This window comes from Leopardus geoffroyi, chromosome B1 (genome assembly GCF_018350155.1).
Source record: "Leopardus geoffroyi isolate Oge1 chromosome B1, O.geoffroyi_Oge1_pat1.0, whole genome shotgun sequence".
Lineage (NCBI taxonomy): Eukaryota > Metazoa > Chordata > Mammalia > Carnivora > Felidae > Leopardus > Leopardus geoffroyi.
Window position 1 is genome coordinate 205,507,802 of NC_059327.1, and position 16,233 is coordinate 205,524,034.

At 58.7% G+C, this 16,233-nt stretch overlaps 1 protein-coding gene and 1 long non-coding RNA gene across 6 annotated transcripts in view; one reads left to right on the plus strand and one right to left on the minus strand.

Moving 5' to 3' along the window:
* GAK (cyclin G associated kinase) overlaps window positions 1-16,233 on the plus strand; it is a 54,699-nt gene that overhangs the window by 22,209 nt on the left and 16,257 nt on the right. For all 5 annotated transcript variants that reach the window (XM_045474858.1, XM_045474857.1, XM_045474860.1 and 2 more), the window contains 8 exons: window positions 544-633; window positions 1,960-2,095; window positions 2,413-2,525; window positions 4,399-4,489; window positions 6,390-6,513; window positions 13,745-13,794; window positions 14,367-14,515; window positions 15,085-15,207. In XM_045474858.1, the coding sequence (XP_045330814.1) occupies window positions 544-633; window positions 1,960-2,095; window positions 2,413-2,525; window positions 4,399-4,489; window positions 6,390-6,513; window positions 13,745-13,794; window positions 14,367-14,515; window positions 15,085-15,207 (876 nt within the window). The remainder of the gene's footprint in view (window positions 1-543; window positions 634-1,959; window positions 2,096-2,412; window positions 2,526-4,398; window positions 4,490-6,389; window positions 6,514-13,744; window positions 13,795-14,366; window positions 14,516-15,084; window positions 15,208-16,233) is intronic.
* On the minus strand, window positions 8,716-12,358 carry LOC123596317. The gene is made up of 3 exons (XR_006711659.1): window positions 12,271-12,358; window positions 8,935-9,172; window positions 8,716-8,832 (listed from the first exon to the last, which is right to left on the minus strand). It is a non-coding gene; the product is annotated as an uncharacterized LOC123596317 (long non-coding RNA).

The window sequence follows — 16,233 nt, forward strand, 5'->3', positions numbered from 1 at the left end:
GCGACGCACGCCGTGGGCCTGTGGCTCTCCCCCCGGGCTGTGCTGCCAGCCTGTCCTCGGTCCCGTGTCCTGCCCTGTATATGTGGGTCTCAGGATCTTGCGTGTGAAAACCTGAACCAACCAGCTAAATTTGGTTTAGTTCTCCCGTCGGAGAAGGTTCTTTGTCCACAAGATCCCGTCAGGAGGCTTCTTTCAGAATAGCACTTCCTCTCAGAGACACGAGCGACCCAGCTCACGGCTCTGGACAGACTTCCTGTGGGTGACACCGGCTTCTCCTCACACCCACACGAGCTAGGGTGCCCGCAGTGAATGCTTGGCGTGCGTGGCTGCGTCAGGAGCACCAGAGGCGCTCGGGAGACGGGTGGCACTGGGGGTGAGGAGGGAGTTGAACAGCCTGCCGTCTGTGTGGGACACGACGGGGTGTGAGTGAGCGTCGTTCACAGACGTCCTGCGGGGTATTTGGGGAAGTAGCATGACATCGACGCAGGACGAGTGGTGCTCACGAGTGGCCTTTCCTTTGAGACGTCTGTGTCTGTCCTTCAGATCACCAGGAACACCACACCCATGTATAGGACGCCGGAGATCGTGGACTTGTACTCGAACTTCCCCATCGGCGAAAAGCAAGACATTTGGGTGAGGCGGCACGGCTGTGTGCCCGGGGCAGCCGTGCCTCTGGGCGGGGGTTCTGGCCTGCCCGCTCCGCTCCCCGTCCCTCTGGCCACCCTTCTTCTTTTTCTTCTCCTTTCCTTGTCACGAGAACCACCGTGATTGCCCTTAGTGGAGCGGAACCAAGCGTAAGTTGGGTGGAGTGTCTGCGTGCTGCAGAGTCCCGGGGTGGCACCTTGTGCCCGGACCCGTCTGCCGCCTGCAGGCCCGGGCCTGAGCTCCCCCTGCCCAGAGCCCCTTCAGAGAAGCCGGGGCTTCGTGCGGCCTGACCAGTCCCAGCCTTGGGTCTTTTTGCCGGTGTGGCCATGGCCAGAGTGAGGGCCGAGCCCTGACGCCTAGGCGACCCCACTCCCTTCACCTCTCTGAAACCCTGTGGCAATTCCTGCCTGGCGTAGCACTCCTCCTGGGGTCCACTGACCCCTTTGTCCAGCATCAGGGTGTGGAACTTGGGGAGCGCAGCTCTGAGCGGCCCGGGGCTGCGCCCGCGGGTGCGGAGGCACCCTGCCCCTTCCCTGGCCTCTCGGAGCAGGGACAGCCCCAGACATCCCAGGCCGCCTCCAGTGCTGACCCCGCCGTGGGTGTGAATCGGTAGGATTTGCACGCTGGAGCCTTTTCTTGGGATGGTGGCAGCCTGTGGTGTCAAACTCACCGCGCATCTCCTTTCCACCCCAGGAGGTGCTCCTGAGCACGGTCGGCTGGGGGACACTCGTACGCACACACGGCGGTTGATGGGGGCACTGACGTTGGGTGCCGAGGGCGTGGCCTCCCCTGGGCCCCGAGTGCCCGCATCGGAGGCCACGGGGCTAGCAGGCAGCGGCAGACCCCCAGGACCCGCAGGCCTGCTCCCTGCGTTTCTGCCCTAGTGGTCTCTCGAGCTGCCCTGCTGGGTCCCAAGTGCCTGAATGTGGGAACTTTGCCCTTTGAAAGGACCTCTTGCTGAGAAAATAAGATTGTCGTTGTTTGTTCTTCCTCTGATCTCCATAGTTTGTGCCTGATGAGGGCAGAGAGTGGGCTGGGTGTGCCTGGAACTCAGACCAGGGTGTGGCTCCAGCTCCTTGACCTTTGGCTGGATGGGCCCCGCCCCCTCCCCCACCCTCTCAGCCCCCAGCCCCTCAACCCCCTCCCCCCTCAACCCTGTCCCCACCTTAGCCCCACCTCCTCAGCCCCCTCCCCCCTTAGCCCCCTCCCCCACCCTCTCAACCCCTCCCTCCAACCCCCTCCCCTACCTTCTCAGCCCTCTCCCCCACAGCCCCTCCTAGCCCCCACCCCCACCACGCCCCCTGTCCCCTGCAGGCCCTGGGCTGCATCTTGTACCTGCTGTGCTTCAGGCAGCACCCATTTGAAGACGGAGCAAAGCTTAGAATAGTCAACGGGAAGTTCTCAATCCCTCCTGATGACACCCAGTACTCTGTGTTCCATGACCTCATCCGTAAGTCCCGCGTGCGGGGGGACCTGTGTCACATCCAGGGCCCCGGCTGTCCCCTGCCCCTCATGGCTGTGTGGCGGCCGCTCTGCTCAGGGCTTTTCCTAGCGCTCAGCCCCCTTGTGAATTCTCGGTGCTTTGAGTGGCCGGTTCTGGTAACTTTGTGCCGTTTTCGCTGTGGCTCTCTTGTCATGTTTCCCTCTCTCGCTTGTAAGCGAAATCAGTGCTGTAAGTGAAATGAGGGGCCTCGGGTCTGTGATCTCGGGGAGTGTGGGCACTGCTGACCCCAGACCGTGACCTGAGCTCACCTGCCTCTGCCCTAGGCGCTACGCTGAAGGTCAACCCCGAGGAGCGGCTGTCCATCACAGAACTGGTCAACCAGCTGCAGGAGATTGCAGCTGCCAGGAATGTGAACCCCAAGTCGCCCATCACTGAGGTAGGGGCCTTGACGGGTGTTGTCAGGACGTTTCCGTGAGAGGCCGCACCTGCTCTAGGGCAAGAGACACGGCTCCCCGAGGGGGCTCACGAGTGCCGTGGAGCCTCCACAGGCCGGGGTGACAGGGGAAACGTCCCACCTGATCATAGGAGCCAGGGGAGTAAACAGGGCCGGGCGTGGGGCCCTGGTGCTTAGTGCTTAATCTCCTGGGCTGGTTCCCTGCATCCCAGGGGCCAGGGCAGGAGGTGGAGAGGAGCACAGGTGAGGAGGAGGCCACGGAAGGTCACAGCGGGGTGAGGGGGAGAAGGCCATGGAACGTCGAGGGGGGCGGGGGGCAGTGGGTTCGGTCCAGAGAGAGCCTGGGAGCAGTCTGGCGCTAAAGCAGGTCGGCCCAGAGTGCCCACGTAGCCCCGCAGAAAACGTGCTCGTCCCCAAAGGCGAGCAGGGGCCCCGGGCGGCGTGGGGAGGTGTCTGATCGATGGGCAGGCCTGCCTGCGTGTGCACCCCTGGGGAGCTCCCCGTGGACAGACGCAGCTCCTGGTGGGTCCACTGCTGCGCGTGTCCTGATGCTAGTGCTTCTGAGACCTGTGCCCCACACGTGCAAACCTTAAACCTCTTACGTAGGGGCCGAGTGTGCAGCGAGGCCGTCCTCCCCACGGGAAGGCAGCCTGCCACACAGGGCCGCACGCAGCAGACAGAGCCCCTCGAGAGGGGGAGTAGGAATCGAGTCTGAAACCCAAGAGTGGAGGCATGCGAAGTGTTCGGCTGTGTGGTTTAATAGGATGCTGTCAAAAGGAACTTTAAAAGGAAAACGGGTATCGTTCACCTGCCTTTAACAACGCAGTGTCTGAGATACCGAGCAGCATTCGTTAGTTTACAGGGAGTCGTGGGAGGCATCGGGTCACGGTAGGGGATGTTCTGTTTCTTCCAGAAATTGATAAAGCAAATAGAGAATTTGCGAGGAGGAGACGTGGCCTAACAGTGGTAGTTGCCTACCACTTGGCGGCATGTGTGTTATTTTCAGGAACTTGTAGGATGTCAATACCGATTCCCTGCTAGGTCACTAAGAAAGACAAGATGTTGTCACGTTCGGTAGAAACGATAGCACGTATACCTCATTTCCTGAGTTTAATGTGGTCAAACTCCACCTCGATGGTCGTATTTTGTAAAGCTTCACCAAAAACCCTAAAGCACACTACCGAGTAACTTATAAAACAAGTAACCGGCAGAAACTGCATCTTCCCTGAGACTGAGGAAGGCTGAGGAAGGCTGAGGCCGCGCCAAGGGGGCTGGGCAGGAGGCCTGCGCCGTGCACCTTGCCTCCGGGCTGCACGAATCTCTTCGAGGCTCCGGCCCCACGCTGGCCTCGGGCTCAGCTCGCGAAAGAGCCTCACTGTGCACAGCCCACTGCCCCGCTCCTGTGGCAGCCAGAGGGCACGGGCCGACTGAGTCTGGGTGCACCTCCCCACACAAGATGCCTCAGCCCCGAGGGTCTGCCGTCTGCCCTGCGTCGCCGTGGAGCCTTGGCGTGTGGTGGGCGTGCAGGGAGCACTTGCAGAGTTGGGCAGGTTCACGGCTGCCTCCTCTGTGTTAGGGGTGTGCCCGAGCACGTCGGCTCCAGAACAGCACATGGGCAGGTCACTTGTCAGTGTGGTCTGCCTTTTGGTTCAGCTGGGCTGTTCAGAGTCCGGGAAGTTCTCTTGGATGTTTTAGTAAGTCAGGTAGAGAGAGCTAGGTTAACTTGGTGGCCAGCGTACCTGGGGCCCACAGGCACTTTGTGCCAGCGTCTGAAGGTTTTCTGTTTGGGGAGGAGCCACCTGAACCCTGGCCCCAGCCTCTGGAGATTGATTATTTGCATTTGGAATCATTGCAGCTCCTAGAGCAGAATGGGGGCTATGGGAATGCTGTCCCGTCTCGAGGGCCTCCCCACCTCGGGGGCTCCAGCAGCGGTGGCTACAGTGGAGGTGAGTGCCCCCTGCCTTGTGTCCCCCCGCCCCGTTTGCCCCTGGGGTTACCATGCTCCCGCTGTGTGCAGCGCACCTGACAGCAAGACACAGGCTACGTGTTCAGGGCCCCCAGGACCACCCTCAGGTTCAGATTCCCTGGAACCGCCAGGACTCAATGGAACTGACACACTCAGGACCACAGGGGACAGGGGAAGAGGCGTGAGCATCAGCTGTCCTCTCCCGACACCATCAGGGCGGTACCGGTCCTCTGTAGCATGGAGTGACAACTGGCGGTGGCCACACGGGCACTGCCACCCACCCGCGTGGCTCACTCCGCCTCGGAGGCCCACAGCCGCTCTGTAAGTCACTTCTTGGCGTGCAGAGGAGGGCGTGCCTTGAAGGGCAGAGAGTAACCAGGAGGACAAGTACGTCAGAAGGAGGGTGTGGGGAATAGAGCGGCCATGGTAGGATCTGGGGGGCTGGAGGGCTCCGAGTGGGGACTCAGACGGGGGGTGGCGGAGGGTCGGCTCTGGCAGCAGTGGAGGTGAGGCCGGCGGCCTTCTATAGCTCAGGTCACGTGTGGTGAGCGACCTCTACTCCCCTCGGCCAGTGTGTATCAGGATGGGTTGGGTACCCAGCAGTGGCATAACTGTGTCCCCACAGAAGCCCTCAGCCTGAGCTCTGTGTGGCCATGCCTTGGAAAGCTCTGGAAGGCCATGCCAGGACGTGCTGCTCTGCCACAGGCCCCCGTGCTCATCCCCCACCTCTCATTCTTCGGGGCGTGGAGTCCTGGGTCCTTCAGCTGTCCCCGCCAGCCAGCAGGACCCGTGCCCTGGGCGCTCCATATCCGTGCACAGTGGGCCCTGGGTGCCTCCCTGAGTGTCCCGTGTGTGGGGCTGCCTCGTCTGCCATGGCGGGGGGCGGTGGGGGGTGGGGGTGGGGTTCCCAAGGCCCCAGGGGACACCACACGAGCGGTGGTGCCTGGCCAGGGCTGGGCCAGCTACTGCCTAGTGACGAACCAACGGAAACATCTCACGTGTGGGCCATGTCGTCCAGCCTCGTCCCAGCCGCGGGCCGGCCGTCTGGCAGCTGGTGCTGCTGCTTTACGCACAGAGGCTGCCAGAGCGGCCCCCGCGGCACAGATGCAGTCGTAGATCATGCTCGTCTCTTCACACCGACGTCTCCCACCCGAGCCCCCTTTGATGACCCCACCGTAGAGGCCCTGGGGTTTCAGGGACTGCCTTCTCTTGCTACCAGGCAGCCGTGTCCTGCAGGTGCCCCCCGTTTGGAGCTATGGTCAGGAGCCTGGGCTCTACGCCAGCAGCCCTGTCCCTGCAAAAGATAGAATTGTGCCCCAGGCATGCCCAAGGTCTGCCATGTGGCCTGCGGCCTGGCTTCGGGTGTCCGGCCCACCCCGTGTTCTCCCCCCTCATCGTTCCCCACCCTTTCCTCCTCTAAGCGTCTATGGTGTCTGTGCCCACCAGGCTGCCTCCCCTTCGCCGGTCCCCTCAGCGTGAGTTAGTGCACTGGAGGGGCCCAGCTGGCATCCGGTGCATGCCGGGAGTGGGCTGGTGGGACATCACCGAGACAGGAATGGAGGGCCACGTGTGCCCAGAGGGACCAGCTCCTCTTCACGGGGCCCAGCTTCTGCCCTGGGGACAGAACAGCTGGCTAGGCACTTTGTGGGTGCCGGGCAGGGCGAGCTCCCCGCCAGGTTCAGGCAGCATTTGGCTGGTTTCGTTCCCGTGCCCGGATACTGTGCGCTGATGGTCGGGCTTGACAGGAAGCAGGGCTCCCTGCCCGTTCTGGTTCTCCCATCTCCCCAGGAGCTGGCTCCCACCTACGCCTCGCGGCCCCGCCTCCAGCCCCAGGCTGTGCTGTGACTTGAGCCGACTTGTCTTTTTGTCTTTGCTTCCAGGCCTGGCGCTTGCCGAGTACGACCAGCCCTATGGCGGGCTCCTGGATATCCTGCGGGGGGGCACCGAGCGCCTCTTCACAAACATCAAGGACACCTCCTCCAAGGTCATCCAGTCCGTTGCCAAGTGAGTGAGGGCACGTGGGCACAGCGTCTAGATGACAGTGACAGCACGTGGTCTCTTTGTAGTAGGGGTTTCCCGACCTTGGGGCTCTGTCCCGCCTCCAAAGCTGGCAGGACATGCACTTGAGGCTGCTGGTGAGCGTGTGATGCCATCGGCACCGGCTGTGCCATCAGCCTCGTGGGCCCAGGCAGGGGGGGTGGCGCTGCCTGATGGGGGTGCCTCGGCCACCCGTTCCCACCCCTGCCGCGGAGGGGCACATGGGAGTGCCCGAAGCCACGGGGCCCTGCCACCCTCGCCCCCGGGAGGTCTTTTCCGTGGAGAACCTGAGCCGCCAGCCTCAGCGCCTCCCTTGTACCGGGACAGTGCCCCTCGCATTTGTGTGGTTTCCTCTCCGTGGCGTGGAGCAAGGGGGACAGCGGAGGGGCCCAGGACACCTCATGACCGCAGGCCCACTGAGCTAAAATGTTGAGTCACTCGGGCTGCTTGGGTTTGAGCGTGTGGGTAAATCAAGTCACTTTGTGAGCAGGTTGTTGAGGGGAGTGCACATGTGCACAATCGGGGGCTACCCTCTCATCCTGGACACCGGCCCGAGGCCCTTGTGGCCAGCACACATGGCCTGCGTTTGCCAGGTCCTCCGGAGGCATCTCCACTATGCCTAGGGAGCTCCGTGGGAGCCTCACAGGCCCGGGTCTCCAGCACGCTGCCCCCCACAGGCCAGCTCAGGGATGTCAGCGTCCGCGTGAGGCTCTGCTTCTCTGTGCCGATGGTTTCAGGGGATGATCCGTGGGATCTGGTTCTCAGGCGGGGGGTCGGGACCCTCGTTCTCTGTCGTTACCACGTGTGTCTGATTGCGTGGAGGCTCCTCGGCTTTCCCTGTTCTTGTGTGTGCGCACACGCGAGCCGCGGACGACACAGGTAAAGTCGCACACACGTTGCGTGAGCACGCGCACACCCGTGTGAGTGGTGCATGTGTGAGCACTGTGTTATATAGCAGCCCGCACGCAGTCTCCAATGTGACTTTATGTAACGACGAGAAACTTGATTTCTACTGGCTGTGGATCAGTGTCCTTGGCCACGCCTTGTCGAAGGAGCTCTCCGGGTCTGTCCCTGGGGTCGGGAGCGGTCCGGCTGCTGTGGCTCACATTCTGGTTGGGGGGCCCAGACAGGACAGGTGGGGCCACCTGTGGCCTGTAGGATCGCCTGCCGTCTGCCGGTGCTTCTCCACTCGCGCCTCCGATGAGGGGCGACCTCACACGGTGCCGCCATGTCGTGGGCCCCGCCACGTGGCTCACCCCACGGGCCGTCATCCTCTGCATGTCGTGCGGCCGCAGCACCGGCAGGGCGGGTGGCAGGTCTCATCCCGGCAGGTGATGTTGCAGGGGTCTTGGGGCTGGCTTCTGGGACCGGAGGGCTCTGGAGCCATAGCCCCTGACAACGATGAGCGGGAGGTTCCTGAATGGGGGAGAAACTACTCAAGTCTCTCCGAAAAAGGCGCACCAGCTGTGCGGAAGCCCTGTTTCTTGCTAGGCCTCAGGCGTGAGGCGGGTCCAGCATTTCACGGCCTCTCTGCTGAGGTGCAGGGAGAGAGCAGACGGGCCTCGGCTGCCAGCCTCTCCAGGGTGGGTGCGGGGGCTGGGTGCCCGTGGCCTGCTGTGCAACCAGGATGCTGGCGCCCCGAGAAGCCAGGGCTGGGAGGCGGTGCGGCGGGAGGGGGAGGGCTTGGTGCCACATGCTCGTGCACTCGTGCACTGCTCTTAAAAGCAGTTTTGAGAAACGAAGGAACGTAAAATCGTTGCTTGTGTGTGTGTTTTTCTTTTAACATTTTTTAATTCTGAGAGTAAGCGTGTGAGCGGGGGAGGGGCAGAGAGGGAGAGAAGCCCAGGCAGGCTCCCTGCTATCGGCCCACATGGGGCTTGAACTCACGAACCGTGCGATCACGACTTGAGCTGGAATCGAGAGTCACATGCTCCACCGGCTGCACCCCAGGGGCCCCCCGTTGCACGTCAGGCTAGAGGTGGTGGTGGTTCGCTTCCGGATTTAGCTGCTGTTGCGACTGACTCTGGGTTTGTGCAGCTATCTTACACCCTCAAGTGGAATATTAACAAAAAGTAATAACCCTAACAGCGCACCTCCGACGGGCGGCACAAGCAGAATGCGGTCTGTGCCTCGAGGTGGCGGCCTGGGGATGTTAGCGGATGTGCCTCGGGGCGCGGGCGCACAAGTCTGGGAGGCTGCTCGGGGTCATCCCGGTGCGATGGCGAGATCGGAGCGCAGACGAGGATGAAACAGGGTATCGCCCGGTGTCCTCGGGATCAAAGGTTTCTAGAACAAGAGAAAGAGGATACGTGTCAGGGTCCCGGGACCACCCCCAGGGTGGAAGGTTTGCCGAAGGACACCCAAGACCGGGTGCGGAGTCGTCCTCACAGCTGGGATTTTCCTCAGAGATAGGACGCGGGTCAGCGGATCGGCGCTGGGAAAAGGCTCCCGGCACAAAGTGTGAGGGAACAGGCGGGGCTTCCCGAGTCCTCGGCCGTGGCGTCACGTGGGAGGTGCTTGATTCCCCGCCCGAGCCGCTGCAGCACAGGGGAAGCGCTGCCACCCAGGGTGTGGGTTGCGGCTGCTCTCGGGCACCCTCCGCTGAGCACACACCAGCCTCCGGACTCTAGAGGGAAAGCAGGTGTGAGCATAAGCACGTCTTGGTGCAAGCAGTCTGGGCACAGGGGCCACTCCTGCCAGTTCTGGGAACAGCGAGGACCCTCCTGAACCGGCAGCCACAGCCAAGGACCAACTTGCAAGCGGGCCTCTCAGGGTGAGCGGCTCGGCCTGCGTAACTGTCTTCCGCCCGGGCTGCAGACGCCTCGGATGCCGACAGACTCGGGAGCTTACGGTGAAGCAGACAAACCCAGGCCTGACCCTGACGGGCCATCTGTCTAGCCAGCACGCAGACAGCCAGAGCCTCGGACGGGGGAATGGCAGAAGACGCTGGTGCTGGCCCTTTCCTCAGATGTGACCGGTAGCGGTGACGTCTGTGCGCGTGACCACCAGGGCCCGGCAGCCATGCTCTGTCCCTCGCCGGGCCCGCCAGCCGTGTCCACCAAAGGAGTTCTCCGTTTGGGTCCCCTGTGGGGTCTGTGGCCACCGCACAGCTCCACGTGCCACAGGAGGGCCCAGTTAAGTAAGGCCTTGGTGCAGGTGGCGTCGGGCGTTAACTGACTCTCCGGGGCCATTGAGCAGCCCAGCCCCTCTCTGGTACAGCCAGAGCCCTTTCATAGGGCGCGTGGGCCCAGGAGTCCTGGGAGGACTCTCCCTGGAGGAGGGCCTCCCTGTGCACGCAGACCCAGCACACGCAGCCAGCGTGTGCCCACGGCCGCTCCGTGTCCCGGGGGCCGGGGCCCAGGTCTGGAGTATGTGTGGCCCGTGGGCCCGTGGATGTGCACGTCTGCTCACACGTGTTTCTCTTTCTGTGACCTGCCTGATTGAAGTTTTTGTTGTATTGGTATTGTACGTTCTATTTTTAGGTGTTTATTTTGAGGGAGAGAGTGCACACGCACGAGTGGGGGAGGGACAGAGAGGGAGGAAGAGAGTCCCAAGCAGGCTCTGCACTGTTGGCACAGAGCTCGACGCAGGGCTCTATGCCACGAACCTCAAGATCATGACCTGAGCCGAAATCAGAAATCGGTGCTCAACTGACTGAGCCACCCAGGCGCCCCTGAGAGAGGTTTTTTTTTTTTAATGTTTTCTAATGTTTATTTCTGAGAGACCGGGCACGAGCGGAGGGGAGGGACAGAGACAGAGGGACATACAGAATCCAAAGCAGGCTGCAGGCTCTGAGCTGTCAGCATAGAGACTGATGCAGGGCTTGAACCCATGAACTGTGAGATCATGACCTGAGCCGAAGTCGGACACTCAACCGAGCCACCCACGTGCTCCGGGAGAGCTAATTTTTAGATGGTATCGCTCAGTCTGTAAATTCATTGCACTACAAATAAAAATCCTGGTGTTTTTACAGATTTTGATCTTAAAATTTGTATGTAAGTTACCCAGAATTGCCAGCAGTATTTTTTTTTTTTAATGAGAATAGGGGACAAACCCATTCTGTGTCACTTTTCTTCCAACACGGGTACTGTGCTGGCGTAGGTGAAGTGAGCAGACCACTAACTAGTACCCAGCTATGTGGGACTCACGTCAAACTAATGAAACCTAGAAGTCTGGAAGAAGGTCACGGGATACTTATCGAGTGGTGCTGAGACCATAGGTATCTATGAAAAAATTGGATCTTTATCCAGTAACAGCTAAATACATTAATCCTGATTAATTAAAAGGTCTAATTGTCAATAGCAATTTTTTAGGGAAAGTAAAAATATAGAGGGAGCGTTTTTATAACAGTGGAGTAAGGTAGATTTCTTAACTCTAACAAAAATTGCATAATATGTAGCCGTGGAAAGAATGATTATAAACTTAAAATAAAAATCTAGGGGCGCCTGGGTGGCGCAGTCGGTTAAGCGTCCGACTTCAGCCAGGTCACGATCTCGCGGTCCGTGGGTTCGAGCCCCGCGTCGGGCTCTGGGCTGATGGCTCAGAGCCTGGAGCCTGTTTCCGATTCTGTGTCTCCCTCTCTCTCTGCCCCTCCCCCGTTCATGCTCTGTCTCTCTCTGTCCCAAAAATAAATAAACGTTGAAAAAAAAAAATTAAAAAAAAAAAATCTAATGTTCCTCAAAATCACATTTCTTTTAAATTTCCAAAAAGAATTTCACCTGGGTGGCTCATCCGGTTAAATATCCGGCTCTTGATTTCAGCTCAGGTCATATCAAGGTTTGTGGGATCGGGCCCCACGTTGGGCTCTGAGCACAGCGCCTGCTTCGGATTCTCTGTCTGCCTGCCTCTGTCCCTCCCTTGCTCGCTTGCTTGCACGTGCACGTGCTCTCTCCCTCCTTCTCAAAACATAAACATTTTTTTAAAAAGTAAAAATAGGGGCGCCTGGGTGGCTCAGTCGGCTAAGCGTCCGACTTCGGCTCAGGTCACGATCTCGCAGTTTGTGGGTTCGAGCCCCGCGTCGGGCTCTGTGCTGACAGCTCGGACCCTGGAGCCTGTTTCAGATTCTGTGTCTCTCTCTCTCTCTGACCCACCCCATTCATGCTCTATCTCTCTCTCTCTCTCTCTCAAAAATTAAACGTTAAAAAAAAAAAAAGTAAAAATAAATTTCCAAAAAGCTATGGCAGTGACTGGGAGTAAATACTTTTAAACCACATAACTGACAAAAGAATGGTACCTATTACGTGCAGTGAGTTATGCAAACTAGTAGGCAAAAAAAAAAAAAAGCACAGAGGCGACTAACAGTGGCCAAGCCGTGAATAAACTATTAGGAGATGCTCAGCTGCATTATTATTTTGTAGGCATCACGTACTTGAGTCTTGTCTGGTCCACTGTGACCGCCTGTGTCTTCTGACTGATAGTCACATGGATTCTTGGTGTCCTGGGTGGGCGCCTACCATGTCTGCTCCATTTCCTGCTCATTGCCCGGCCTTCTGTGGCTTTAACTGGGCATTTCACGGGGTCCCTTTCTCTCTCCTTTCTTATCATGTCAGTTCTCCTTATTTCTAAAAAAAGTAACCGCTTTTTTACTAGTTGCTCTGGAGTTTGCAGTACATGTTTACAGCTGACCCACGTCTACACAAGCAGCCCGCACCAGCCCCCCAGCCCTCTGTCACCCCACGATGGCAGTGCGCCCCATCGCCGTGCTCGTGCCAGCATTCACTTTACCCGCGCAAACGCACGCGAGTACGCGAGTTGTCGATGCGGCAAGTGCACGGGTGGGCGTGTCGTTGCCGTGACGAGTTCGAACAAGCAGTTTTCTCCTGACTCCGTCAAGAGCAAGAAACATAAAAGTGTTCGTTTCACTGTCACTTCTTTGGAGTTCTTTTGTTCTTTTGTGTAGACCCCGTTTCTGACCGAATCATTCTCCTTCTCTCTGAAGGGCATTTCCTTCCAGGCAGGTCTCCTGGCAGCACTTTGTCCCAGTGTTTGGGTCACCTCTGGAGGGTGATTCCCAGGGGATGGAGTCCTGGGCTGGTGGGTGTTGCTCTCAATACTAACTATTTCACTGTGTCCTTGCTCACGTGGCTTCTGGGGAGCAGCAGGTGCACTTCCTGTCTTTGTTTCTGTGCAGGTAAGGTGTTTTATCCCTCTGTCCCCTTTCCACGTTTTTTTCCTTTGCTTTTCTGCAGTTTGAAGATGATATGCCTGAGTGTAGGCGACTCGGTATCTGTCCTGCCTGGTGTTCTCTGAGCTTCCTGGATCGTGGTTTCGCGTCTGACATGATCTGAGGGAAATTCTCAGTCCTTGTTGTTTCAGACCTTTCTTCCGTACCTGCTGTCTTTTCTCCTTCTGGTGTTCCCGTTAAATGTACGACACACCTTTTGTGGTTCCACGTTGCCCGTGATTTTGTTCTGGGTTTTTTCAGTCTTTGTTGTCTTTGCTTTTTATTTTTTAAATAAATTTTAATAAATTAATAAATTTTTTTAAATTTATTTTTAAATAAATTTATTTAAATAAATAAATTTAATAAATTAATAAATTTTTAAGGATTCTATTGATAGACCCTCTAGCTCAGAGACTTTTTCCTCGGCCACGTTCAGCCTAATCAGCCCATCAAAGGCCTGTGTTATTTCCGCCACCGCGTTTTGTATCTCCGGCATTTCTTTTTGGTTCTTTCTTAGAATTTTTATCTCTGTTCTTCCGTGCTGTCTACTTTATCGGTTAGAGCCCTTAGCATATTAGTCATAGTTGGTTAAGTTCCTGGTCTGACAGTTCCAGCGTCCCTGCCATGTCTGGTTCTGACGTTTTCTCTGTCTCTTGAAACTGTGTTTTTGCCATTTGGTGGGCCTTGTAACTTTTTCTTGTGAGCCAGACATGACGTGCTGGGCCAAAAAAACTCTCTTCCGTTTTTGTTACTGTCTCCTTTTAAAGCCAGCCCCTGCGGTCACGCCTCTTCAGAATAGATGCGCAGTAGGTTTCTACCGGGTCTCTGCCTCTCCGTCTCTTAGACGTCCGCTCCATGCACACGGCTGGAGCACACTCACACGTATACATACACACGTGCGCACACGTTTCCCGTGAGCTGCGGCCTGAACGGCGAGATCCCCCACAGCGTCTCCAGGACCTGCTCCAGTTTAAGCTCTTGTGACTTAACTAGAAATTTCTGGGATTAACCAAGTGCTCTTCTTTCTAATTCCAGTTACGCGAAGGGAGACTTGGACATATCTTACATCACATCCAGAATTGCTGGTATGTTTGTCACTGTTGACCATAGGACGTGCTTCTCATTCCCTCCTGAGGACAACTCGTGGGACGCTGGCCTCCAGCATATCCCTTGCTTCAGTGTCAGGCAGAGCGTGCAGGATGTGGCCTGGGGCACCTGCAGTGGACAGTGCCAGTGTCAACCCAGTTTCTCCCCCTGGTCTGGAACTTCCTGGAACTCTGAGGTCATAAGGGGAATGATGCAAGGCACATTTGAAACTTGGGTCTCCCGACCAAACCCACACCCAAATCTCGACCCTTGGAGACACTGCTCTGTGGCAGGCCCTCTGACTGAACTTCTGTCCCAGAGGCACTGTCTGGAGATCCCAGAGGGTCTTGCTTGTGAATGGCAGGCATTGGAGGGGGTGGGGGTCTGTGCTCCCTCCGTTCTTGACACGCCCTGTACTCCTCAGTCAGCAGCTGGAGGGGGGGGGGGGGGGGGCGGCGGGTGAGGAGCAGGGGCCTGGGTGGCCGGCTGTCTTGCCACTGGCCGGTGAGGCTGCCACACACAGGCCACGTGTCCCGCCCCGTTGTGGCTGACGTGGGCTGCTCTCTTTCAGTGATGTCATTCCCAGCAGAAGGTGTGGAGTCGGCTATCAAGAACAACATAGAAGACGTCCGGTTGTTTTTGGACTCCAAACACCCAGGACATTATGCCGTCTACAACCTCTCCCCAAGGACGTATCGGCCCTCCAAGTTTCATAACCGGGTGGGTGGCCTGGGCGCTTGCCTTCACTGCGTGCGGTTCTCTTACTGTCGGCCCTCACACCCAGCTGTGGCAGTGGGCTGGCCTCTGACGGTCCCCAGCGGCAGCCGCGGCAGCCAGCGGAGCCCAGGGCCCTGGCGCCGGGGGGCTGGGGTACGGTGACTCGGGGCCCATGTGCAGCAGGCCGCGGGGGCAGGGCTGTTCTCGAGGAAGACTCCAGAACGTGAACCGTGACAGTCACCTAAGGATGGCTAAAAATCAGCGATGCCTCACTGTTCCTTGCCAGTGAGGCACATGTGAGGCCACACATGGGACACAGGCGCGGCTTCCTGACCCGAGCATGGGAAAGGACAGGTTCTCCGTTCTTTTTTGCCAAGTCTGCAAAGCTTGGTACATATTCTGGAGCACAAAACTCAGGGGCAGGAGGCCTGCAGACATCCGTGGGCAAGGGAGGGAGGGAGGCGTGCGTGAGGCAGCGTGTGTCCAGAGTGGGCGCCCGTGGTGGGGCTCCCTGTGCTTGCGCCCCCAACCGGTGCGGGGAACCCAGGCCGAGCCGAGCCCTCTGCCCACAGGTTTCCGAGTGTGGCTGGGCGGCCCGGCGGGCCCCGAACCTTCGCGGCCTGTACAGCGTTTGCAGGAACATGCACTCGTGGCTCAGGCAGGACCACAAGAACGTCTGCGTGGTGCACTGCGTGGTGAGCGGGAGGCTGCCTCATCCCCGCCCTTGATGTTGGGGGCGCACCTGGGGGGGAGTAATCCCTGCTTTGGGGAAGCTCATGACCCGTCGAGGGGACGAGAGCAGGAGTGAAGTCCAGGATGCCGAACAGGGGGAGCTGGGGGGGCGGCTGGGTGTCCTGAATGCCGGTGAAGATGAGCTGAGCTGAGGTCCAGGCAGGGCGCTGTTTTCGCCTGCACAGTTACAGGCCCTAACCAGTAACGGCCCAGGCCCTGGCAGGACGTGGGTCACCTGCAGTGACCACTCGCGGGGGGAGGCCTCCTTGTCCAGTGTTGAGCGTGCTACCAAACGTCAGCTGCCTGTTAGCTTCCTGAAAGCCAGGGTCTGTTTGGGACGTCCTGGGCTAGCACTGGGACTTGGGGCAGGTCGTGTGAGGAGCGGGTCTGTCCTGGTGTCAGCAGCCGGTGGCCCCAGGCCCAGGTGCCCTGGCACGGTCCCTGTCGTTTCAAGGTAGACCCTGGAGGGAGCGGTGGCCGACTGTCGCGCATGGGCAGTGAGCCCACACAGGTGGTCCCCATACCCTTCTTTACAGAACATGAGGGGTCTCTCCGTGTGTCACTCTGTCATCTCCCTGTGCCCTGAGGCCACTCTGCCTCATAGGACCCCCGTCTCTGCCCCTCCTTACCGTGGCTGAGGACCGTAATCTCCAGTTTCCCACCTGCACAGTGAGGGTTAGGTTTCTGGGTGTCACAGAAAGCGGGATGCTTGCCACAATGGGCCCCAGAGGTTAGTGCTGCGATTCTGGTGTTGATAAAAGTCCTCCCAGGAGGCATGATGAAGAGAGCGAGTACAGAGGGGTGGCAGTGAGCGTGAGGCCCGCTTGGGGACCGTGGTGGTGAGCAGTGTCCAGCTGGAGGGGCAGGCCATCATGTGCTTCTTGTTAAAGAGCCCCTGTCTTTCTGGATTCTGAGTTTTTGCCCCAGCAGGGGTGTCTTCCTACGTCCCCAGCCAGGGGGAGGCCCTGTGGTGGTTCTGCGGGGAAGCG